This window comes from Vigna radiata, chromosome 6 (genome assembly GCF_000741045.1).
Source record: "Vigna radiata var. radiata cultivar VC1973A chromosome 6, Vradiata_ver6, whole genome shotgun sequence".
Lineage (NCBI taxonomy): Eukaryota > Viridiplantae > Streptophyta > Magnoliopsida > Fabales > Fabaceae > Vigna > Vigna radiata.
This window is the reverse complement of record NC_028356.1, coordinates 28,283,139-28,294,438: the sequence shown is the minus strand read 5'-3', so window position 1 is coordinate 28,294,438 and position 11,300 is coordinate 28,283,139. Positions and strand designations below refer to the sequence as shown.

The window sequence follows — 11,300 nt, the reverse complement described above, 5'->3', positions numbered from 1 at the left end:
AATCTATAAAAACTAACAGCGTTTAAATTTAATTTGATTTGGCTAACATGGTCAAATATGTTATATTTAAGCAAAGCTAAAATTTAACGATAAAAAACAGAGGATTAAATTACCCAATAACGTGTGCAAATCTGATGGGTGAAACAATGTTAATGTTGGGATGCAAAGGGTTCTTTTAAGGCACTCTGCAATGTGATCGACACTGAATCCGTTATAGTGAAGCTCCTCCATGATTCTATCAAACCTTTTGTAGTAACACAACAGCCAGTTGCATCAAAAGTGGTGAAATTAAAAAAGAAAATATATTAAAGCTTTTATCATACCATTATCAGACCAGCTATGTGAGAAATTCTTTAATACATTCAAATAAAGAGATGTTAAAATAGATTGTAACCCGTGAGCTAATCTGGTTCACTGCAGATTTGAGTTGGGTTGAGTTTGAAAAAGTTAATTATTTTATACAGATTAGTTTTCAATCCAACTCACTTAGAATCCAATTCATTCAAATTAAACTTGTGTGATGTGTTGAATTGGCTTACCAACCCACTTAATTTAATTTAATTATTTATTATTTTAACTTTTAATATTATTACTTAACATTTTTTTTATTATATTATAGATGGGGATAAAAAAAAGATGTTTTAAAAGAGAAAAATATTATAAATTTATCTACTCAAGACTCTAATATTATAAATGAATAAGTGATACAAAAATTATCAATATTAAAAACTTATTTGTTCACCTTTTGTGTTTGTTTTTGGATTACGTTTGGATGATATAATTTTTTTATTATTTTGAATTGTTTTTGAAGTTTAACTTCATTTTAGAGTAAATTTTATTTATCTTTAAATTCAAAATATTATAATTTTTTTATTTAAAAAAACTTATAATTAAGTGAGCTAGTAAACTAGTGAATTAATCTGTTTAACTCACCAACCGTGGTGAATTGGACTAGATTTGAATTTTTTTCAACTTACTAATAAGTAAACCGGATTAAGTTAATTCACTAATTGATTTATCCATATTGAGTCAGTCCAGATTATCCATTTTGATAGCTCTACCTTCATACCTTATTGAGGTGACCAGCGATGTTATCCAGAAGTATGATTCGTGATAGAAAGATTAAAGAATTGAATGGTGAATTAAACAAATTAGCAAAAGCTGATTAAATTTGATTAAGAGAGATTTCTAATTGATTTGATATCTTATTTGATTAAGCGACGACTTAGTATTGGTTAATTAGATTTTGAAAATGGTGATCCTTCAATAATTACATTACTACTAATGGAATTAGTTTGGCTGACCCACAAAAATTTACTTATCTACCTCATATTCATTCACACTTTTACCAAACTTCACTGCAACTCTGCAACCAAACTTTAACTTTTAACCAAACTCTTCATTTTTCTCAAAACCACAAATATTAACATAGAAATAATACTTTTTTAACAATATTTGAATATTATCGTACGTATAATTATGTGATTGATTTATAGTTGTGTCATTTGGACAATCACATGATGACACATATGATGATATTCAAATGTTATCATTGTCGTATTAACATATGCTACAGTTTATAAATCAACATCTGTCTTTAAAATACTTATAAATTTATTCACAGAATATTCTCAATTGAAGAAGAAACCAATATAGGAATATGCTCTACACCAACAGCACGGCCTTCGTGTCTAACCATCAAGGAAAAAGCCGCAAGCAGAGAACTTTGAAGTGGGAGGGTCGATCACCGGCTAGACTTGGATAACGGTGGTGTTGATCAGACTGGGATGACGGTGGTGTTGATCTTACGTTAAGGTTGTCGGTAATACAAATAGCACCTTTGATTTTTAGAAACTAAAAATAAGAGTTTCTAAATTAAGAAAACAAAATTAAACAAATCTTTCGAAGAAAAACGAAATATAAAATAATATGATTAAAAGATTAAAAACATATTTAATTAAATTAAATTAATATTATTTAATAAAAATTAGAACTGTAAAAACTTTTAAGTAAGTTAAATTTGTTTTTAATTCTAAAAGTTGAAGACAAAATTAAAATTAGTTTATATTAAAAATTATGATACGTTTTGATCTTTAACTTAAAAAATAAATTAATATAATCATTTTAATCTAATCATTTTAATCTTTGTATATGTTAAATGGTTTTTTGAACGACATTTGAGTTAAAATATGTTAAATTATGTAAATAATTCACATACCTACTAAACACTACTTGACATGTAAAACAATTAATACAATTAAAATAAAAAAACCATGTAAATTCATTTTAAAACTTTGAAACTTAAATTGTATCACAGTTTAACGTATAAAGAATAAAAATATATTTAATCCATTTAATCCTTTAAATAATTATATTTGTCACAGTATAAATTAAAATATTATACTTAATAGTTTATTTCAAAAGTTTAATAATAAAAAATATCACATTTCTTAATATTATAAATTTTATTTTATATTCACTTAATTTATTTTTTTACTCCAATTATTAAATTTTGTCACTTTAATTAAACTAAAACAAAAAGTAAAAACTAAATAACAAATTATCTTTAAATATACTATTAATTTAAATATATTAATATATTTATATTATCATTACATGAATTCAAGAATATACATTATATGTATATTAATTAGACAGTCGAAAAACAAACACTAAAAATATAACAAAAATATATTAGATAAAAATAACTTATACATAAAGTATTATTATTTTTTCAATACTATCTGTTTTCATTTTCAATTCCATTTTTTTGTGATTTTTAATTACTTGATCATTTAACACAATAAAATTTAAAAAAAAATATATTTTACTTTCATTTCTTAAAATAATATTATTAAAAAATAATATATATTTATTGATAATACAAAAATTGTTTACACTGTATTTTGTCTTAAACAAATTATGTTTATCTTTTTTATTTTAATTTATAATATAAATATTTTTGTTTTTAAATATTTTTTCGTACATTTAGTATGTAATAGGTTTTAAATAATTATGTTTGTAACAAAGTAAACAAAGTATTCTACTTAGTTTATTTCAAATGCTTAAATTAGATATTTGTAATAACAAAATTATACTTCTTAATATTATAAATTTTGTTTTATATTATTTAAATTCACTTTTTACTATTTTCAACTTGAAAATGTAGATTTTAAGACTTTATTTAGATTAAAACAAAAAAATAAAAATTAACAATTTTTTTTTAAAATATACCATTAACGTATTTACATTTTCATAGTTTAAGGATACAAATATACAGTAGACTTACATTGATTACAGGGGTTTAGCAACATACACTAGACAAATATAGCCAAAAATATTATATGAGTCTAATAATATACACATTAGACAAGTTTATACATACATTTATTAGACGAGTATAATAAAATTCATTAGATGACTGTAGCAATACACAATAAAAGGAGTTTGTCCATATATCAATTATATGAGTATAACAAAAAACGGTAGATGAGATATTTCATACATTGATTAAACAACTATAAACATACACTAATTAGATGAGTATAAAAAAAAATATTAAAAGAGTTTATCAATGCTCTGATTACACAAGTTTAACAATATACATTAAATGAATTTGTCAATACAATTACTAAACAAGTATGGCAAAAAATATTAGATTAATTATTTCACACATAGATTAGACGGGTCTAGGAATATCTATTAGATGAATCTAATCATACATTAATTAAACAAGTCTAGTAATAAACACTAAATGAGTTTTTCCATACTCTGATAAGATAAGTCTAGCAATATATATTACATAAGTCTATGTCTCCACATAAATTATACGAGTTTATTAATACATATTCGAGGAGTTTATCCATTTACTAGTTAAACAAGTCTTGCAATACAATTAAATGAGCATGTAAATACACTGATTAGACGATTATGTTTATACATTGATTAAACGATTCTAACAACAAACACTAGATGAGTATGTTTATACATTAATTAGACAAGTCTAACACTATACATGATAACATATCCCCCAACTATAAGACCGGGAAAAATAGAGAATATTTTTATTATTATATTATAGTTTGGTTATGTGACGATAAGGCATTTAATAATCTATACATGTGCATGTTTTATTTTATGTTGTTTGCCTGCCAAAGGGGTTAAATAAGGTTTATATATTGGTTTTTGCGTTATGCATTAATTTGGACATGTTGGCAGAGTGGTGAAAGAACTAGTCCTACTTGCAAAAAGGGCCTTGTTTCAAACCTTAACTATAACACTTAGGGAATTTATTTCCCATTTCGCATTGTTGGGCCTATTTGGTCTGTGACTTGGGTTGGGGCTGTTTGATTCGATCCAGTTTGATTAGTCTGGTGTGGTAGTGGTCTAGAACATTAAAAAGAGTTTTTTTTTTCTCTCTTTCTTTCTTTTTTTCCTTACTTTAATTAGAAGCCTAAAATGGTGAGTTGAGTGCATTTTTTATTTTCGTAAGGCAAAGGGACTGTAGCCTCTTATAGGGGTTATAAATATTAGGCTTAGTGAGGTATAAGGGAGGGAAAAAAACCCTAGCTGCCATGAAGAATTTGAGAGGTTGCCAAAGCCAACGTCTATGGGTGGAAGTAGAGTAGAGCAAGTGATGGAGGACCATTTAGAAGACACATTAGACCTCCCACTATAACAATGGTAAAGAGAATGGAAGATGAAGATTAAGCTCAAAGAACTCTACTTTTGTGGAGGATTACTTATTAGTCTCTTCTTTCTCTTAAAAACTTTGTAAATATGTACATATATCTTCCTTTTAGGCCTTATATTTCGAACGAGAACATTGTTTAGTGTTGATTAAGTAGCTTAGTGCAAGCTAGAGAAGATTAGCACCACTTTTGGGCCTTGAAGCTTGATTAATGCCTTATCTGGGCTTATTTTAGGCCTTGAAGACTCATTTGGACTTGCAAAAGTGCAGGAACATCCCCTTTGGCTGGTCACTTAAGGGAGAGGCTCCCATGCATCCCTCTTGTATGGTTGGTGAAGAGAAAAGCTCTCATTCACTCCCCTTGGACAAAGGAAGCTTTTAGGACCTTCTAAAGTTCAAAGTACCTTGAAGATACATAAATGTTTTTCTTTTCTAGAGGGTTCTCCTTCTCCTATAAAAGGAGAGCTCCTCCCATGGTAAAACGATATTGGAATTGAATATAGTGAAACTTTGCCAAATTAGTGTCTCACTTTCTCTAAGATTAAGTAGTTGTCTTCTTCTAAGACTCTTCTTAGCTCTCTCTTGCAAGGTTGGTTGAACCTCCTTCAAGAAACTATCCCCAAGCCACTCTTCATCAAACACTTCCATCATCAATTCAAGTCATACTCAAATCTACTATAGGACTCCTCATCAAGCTCCTTAAAGAAGGTTCCATCAACAAGGGTTCCCCTTTCTTCTTGATGTGTCGTGAATGCATCATGGGTTGGACATTATATTTACATGTGTATGGCTTCTAATGGTACTCAAGTAAACAACATGGGTTCTGGGTTTCTTGTTGTGGAGCAAGATGAAAACGGGTTGCATGGTGCATGGGTTCCAATGGTATTCACGTAAACAACATAGGTTCTTGGTTCTTTTTATGGTGTAAGGGTTTCCTTATTTTTCCATGTAAGGAGGCATGAGATTTAATTCATTTTTTGTGGGGGTTGTAGTGTTTCATTCCTACAATGCATGAGGGTTCCTATAGTCCACACTAGGTGTAGGGGTTTGTTGAACTATCACATGGGCACACTCGTAACATCATAGGGTGTAGGTTTGTGTTGTTGCACGTGTTAGGGGTGGACATGGCTGAGTTTCTCAACCCAACCGAGTGGTGGCTGCATTGCATGGGTTTGGGTGCAAACTGGTCAAGCATGGGACATGTAGTTTTGGGTTGAGATTATGTTAAATGGACCATGCATGGGTAGGTTTACGTTATGGGCACATTGTATAGGTTGTTTGAATTGTGAACATGCAGATTTAGAGGTGCATGAGATTCTTTGTTTCCATGTTTTCGATGCAGATGAGGGTGGATTGTTTGTCAAACCAAGTTGTTGTGGTGTTTATGCTATGCTATTATGATGTGTATGTTTTCATTAAAACATGTTTTTGGTGCAATGGAACTACATAGGTACAATGTATGTTTTAGGTAGGGGTGGCTTAATGTGTTTTTGGTTGTTACGTGAAATCTACCTAGTGTGGCAAAGTGGGTGAGTTTGATATCATTATGGGTGTATGCATTTAGTGTGGTATTGGGATTGGTCGGGCACATGCATTTCATACGTATTCGTGATTTTGGGTGGTGCTTGTGGGGTACCTTTAAGGTGTTGTATGGCATTGAATGGGGAAGTGCAAGAGGGGGTGGTTATTTTCATCCTTCTGTATGGGCTTCAAATGTGGGCGCTTTAAGGTTTATCATTTTTCTTTGTTGTTTCAAGATAGTGTGGTAATGACGCGATTGTGTTTTATACTTCATCATGGGGGTAAACATTGTCATTGGGGATGGTGCATGGGAGTGAGTTTTGGAAGTTAAACTTACGCATGGGTTGTATGTTTTGAATGTTGTAACACCCCGACAACTTACAGGGAATATTAACTGTCCCCACACATTAACACGAGGCTTTCCAATGTGCTTTGTTCTCACTCGTACATTTTTCGGTAAAACTTCTCAGAAGGTCACCCATCCCTTATTTACTCCAAGCTAAGCACGCTTAACCATGGAGTTCTTTGTGGGTTAGGCTACCGAAAAACAACAGTTACCACTCCAGCATCGGAATGATGCCTTTTGAAGCCTTGTATGGGAGAAGATGTCGAACACCTTTGTGTTGGTATCACGATGGGGAAGCAGTCACAATGGGGCCTGAGTTGTTGTAGGTAACCACACAGAAGGTATAAAGTTGATTCAGGAGCGAATGCGGGCAATTCAGAGTAGGCATAAATCTTATGCAGATAAAAGGAGACCGCTAGAGTTCGAGACAGGAGATCACGTGTTTCTATGGGTGACACCGATAACTGAAGTTGGGAGAGCTATTAAGTTAAAGAAGTTGTCACCAAAATTTCTCGGACTGTATGAGATTCTTAGGAGGATAGGACCGGTAGCTTATGAGGTAGCGTTGTCACCATAGTTGGCGAACTTACATAATGTGTTTCATGTATCTTAGTTGAGGAAATATGTTCCAAATGCGACTCATGTGCTAGAGGTAGATGATATCCAAGTTAGAGAGGAACTAACTTTGGATATTAGACCATTGCAAGTATTAGATGAGCAAACTAAAAACCTAAGAGGAAAGAATATTCGCATGATAAAGGTGCTTTGGAATGAAGGGACTCAGGAAATGACTTGGGAATTAGAAAGTACATGAAGAAGGAGTATCCGTATCTTTTTTCCTAAATAAAAACATTTTCGAGGACGAAAATTTTTGAAGATGGAGAGAATATAAGACCCTAAAAATTGTAGAGCATAAATATTGTTGGTGTTATTTCCGTGTTGGTGCAGGAGTTGTGTTTTAATTTTGCTTAATGAATAAATCAATTATTTATGTTATTAATTTCTTTGATTCTCTACTGTGGAACGTAGGTTAGAAGTGGTTTTATATTGTTGTTTTTTTTTTATGTTTTCAGTGTGGGGTCAACTTGATTTTAGGGAATTAAAGTATTATGTAGAGAAGAGTTAGTGGTAGGGGCCACTTAGTTTATTTAAAATTCTGGTAACAATATGAATAAATATCTTATTCTTTTCGGTGGTTTTACAAACAACTTTGCCCAAAATGAAGCTTATAGGAGGATGAACAAATAGGGTGAGTGGGTCTGTCAGTTATAAAAGTGGAGAGACTAAGAGAGATCAAAGATATCTTGATTTCAAAGTTTAGAAACAGAGAGAAAAATAGTGTGGGCATTGTGAGATAGTGGTTGGAAAATCAAAAGAGTGAATTTTACTTGGTGGAAAGAACGTGAGCTTGGAGGAGGTGAAAGTTTAGATTGTGAATCTTGAGCAAAGAAAGGAAGCTAGGGTTAACTAAGGTAAGGGAAACTTCGCATTATTATGTGTTTGTTGATCGATACTCTTACTGTGGCTTTTGTATAATTTATGTTTATGTTACGTGTTGTTTTATCAAGATGCAATATATACTGTGATGAATGATTTTCATGAATCCATGTATTTTTCTCAGTGTAAGACATGGTTCTATGATTCTTTCGGTAGGGTTTGATGTAAACGCATAGAGTCAGGTTTATATATATATTACTTTGTGAATATAGAATTTAGATCTCCCAATGTTCTATAATGCTCATCATGTTCGACTTGATCAGTGGTGTAGGCCGGTTGTCTTGGACCGAGAAGGATTGTTCAAGTTAGTAGTGGATCTAGGTGTAATAGTCTCACTAGGGTATATTTTGGCATTGACATAGGTGGAAGAAAACACAGGTGAAATTTCATACTGGGTTAGAAGTATTGGGGTTCACTGCATTTTTCCAATGGAGATTTTATTCTGAAAAATTATCATAGAGAGAGGACATTGCATGATTTTCTGATGTGTTTAACCGAGACTGTCATAGCCACTTTTTGATATGACGATGCATATAATATATGAATATGCTTTGCTTTCATGTAGTGATAAGGTACATGCCAAGTTTGTTAGTTGGTTTGATAGTAATGATTTAAGAACCTGATGAGTGTTGCATGAGAGATGGGTTGAAGGTTGGGAAGAAATGCTATATCATAAAAGTTTAGACATTGCATTGTGTTTTTCTTTTAGTGATTAAATTAGTCACGAGAACATGGTTTTAACTGACTAAACGAAAGACCATACAATCAAGGCGGGTCTGCAAGAAAACCTTGGAAGCTAATATTTTATCAGTTCTGAGTGTATAAAGTGATGCTGTGATGAAATTCTTGGAAGACAGTGCATAATAGATTTTGGATGCAGTAGCATTCTTTTCTAGGTGAGTTACTTGGATGGCACCAACAAATTAAAGCACGTGAAAGTGAGTCAGTGATATGATGTTATATTAGATTAATTCTTAGATAATGTTTCATTAAGTTAAATTATGAATGTTTTTATATTAGTCTATGATTTGACGTTACGTGATTGACGTTATAATATTATGTTAATTTATAACATTACATGTGGCATAGGTTAGTTTTATAATTTATATTATATAGGTTACCTGATTATATTAGTTCAGGATAGAAATAATATAAGATAATATTATATTATAAGGATATAGAATGTTAAGTGGTGCATGTTAACGTAATAGTCTCTGCTTCATTTATTATTTTAATTCTTTAATACCAAGTATCGAATAAAGTATGGGTTAGGTGTTATAAAATTTGATGCAGATGAGAGAGAATAAAATGTGTGACGATTTGAAAAACTTTCTGAGGTCTGGCGTGTGTATATGTGCATGAATTATCTACTGATTTCTTGGGTATCAGTTTTACTTTAAACATCACGCGAGTATTGTTTATATATATATATATATATATATATATATATATATATATATATATATATATATAAAGTTTTGGTTACGACAAAATATTATGGGTTTGAGAGGAATATATGTTAGAGTAATTAGAATGCGTGATGATAATATTCAACATTATTCTAAGTATTGATACAATTGAAATATGTACTCTCACTGTATCGGTGTAAAAATCGAGATAGTACCATTCCTCATGTGAGAGGATAGAAAGGTAGGTCTCTTCGTCTATAAGAGGCGGTAGAAGAGACAAGGTTCGAGTGACACTCTTTCCTCTTTCGAGAGGGTAGAAAGGGTAGCATGTCTCGCTCGTAGGTTTCTAATCGAACTGAGTATAGTGCCCTTTGTGAATGTAGCGGAGTTTCTATCATAAGTCTTGAGGAGCAGGGGAGATAGATCTGAAGCTGCAGTGGAGGATGACTTGAACTATCCTGTTTTGGTGAACAGGCGTCCTGTTTTGGTGAACAGGTTTTATCTGAGAGAGTACAAAAGGACAATGTATACTTCTGTAGTTATTGGTTTTGGTGTACTTATTGAGTATGTCATATTAACCATATTACTTTGTTAACTAATAATTGATGTGTTGATGTTGTATTAGATGATGATTATGGTAGCTTATCCTTATTGTTTGTGTGTGAATGCGATAATCGTATAACTCGTATTGTTATATGGGAACAAATGTTAATATAGATGTCCTAATTGATAATTAGAGCGGAAAGAAGTCGGGAATAGAACGAGGAAATATTTCTATTATTTTCGAACATTTTCAGTTGATTTTAGTTATGTTATTTCATTTAAGTTGACTTGGAGATACAAGTCTATGATAAATGTTGTTTTAATTGGATTGTAGTGGATTATTGTTTATTTCCTCAGTCTACGATTTATATGGATGTTTTCTTTTGTTTTCGTTTTAAGAGAACAATTTTTTTTTTTGTCGTAACAATCAGAAATGAGATGGTACATTTTTGGTATCAGAGCATTTGTAACGCCCCGACAACTTACAGGGAATATTGACTGCCCCCCCACATCAACACGAGGCTTTTCAATGTGCTTTATCCTCACTCACACATTTTCTGGGAACACTTCCCAGAAGGTCACCCATCCCTAAATTACTCCAGGTTAAGCACGCTTAACCATGGAGTTCTTGTGGGTTAGGCTAAGCACAACCTTACCTTATAAGTCGGTTTTGTGGAATTGAGTTAGGTTGGAAAATCCACTTTCTTTCTAGTATGGACTATGTTTACTTGAAGGTATTAACTGGGAGTGTTATTGAGGGACACTCTTCACAATACAACAATGTAATTTGTGAGTTATATAATCACCATTTTTACTTTAGAAAATACTAAATTTGAATACAGGTATAAATTTGTGAGTTATGTAATTTTTATTTTCAGGGTACGTGGGATAGAAAGTTGTAACGTTACTCTCGTTTTCCTGAGATAGTTTATAACATTTGGAAGTAGAAAGAACAGTACAGGAAGTACAAAGTGAAATGTAGGAAAAACAGTTTTGGCATACAGTACATACTTACCTTTGTTGTACTTAAGAAATAATTAGATTGAGAAAAGCATGACAAAAAAAAAAACACCTGCAGGTATAACTATGTTTATCTTGAGAAGCCTCATATGGAAGGTCAAATGAGGTTGCCATTCTTAATCTAGAAAGCACTAATGCATTGAAAACACTAGCTACCAAGTTCACAAAAGCTCTTTTCAATATTCCTATAAATTCAACCCAAACCTTAATCTGTCACACACATCATATCAGATATATAACATACCTTAGAATATAAAACACGGATTCCAAGAAC

The 11,300-nt window shown here is 31.5% G+C and overlaps 1 protein-coding gene across 1 annotated transcript; it reads left to right on the top strand.

Annotated features, from left to right (window-relative positions):
* The first annotated feature begins 6,921 nt into the window (after window positions 1-6,921).
* Window positions 6,922-7,371, top strand: LOC106763668. The gene is made up of 2 exons (XM_014647835.1): window positions 6,922-7,116; window positions 7,171-7,371. The coding sequence occupies exons 1-2, from the start codon at window positions 6,922-6,924 to the stop codon at window positions 7,369-7,371; spliced, it is 396 nt and encodes a 131-aa protein (XP_014503321.1).
* Window positions 7,372-11,300: the final 3,929 nt, after the last annotated feature.

Excerpts from the sequence above, each read along its gene's own strand:
- LOC106763668 (XM_014647835.1), top strand. The coding sequence starts at position 6,922 with ATGCGGGCAATTCAGAGTAGGCATAAATCTTATGCAGATAAAAGGAGA. Across the intron at positions 7,117-7,170 it reads TAGGACCGGTAGCTTATGAG|TTGAGGAAATATGTTCCAAA; the intron begins GTAGCGTTGTCA and ends CATGTATCTTAG.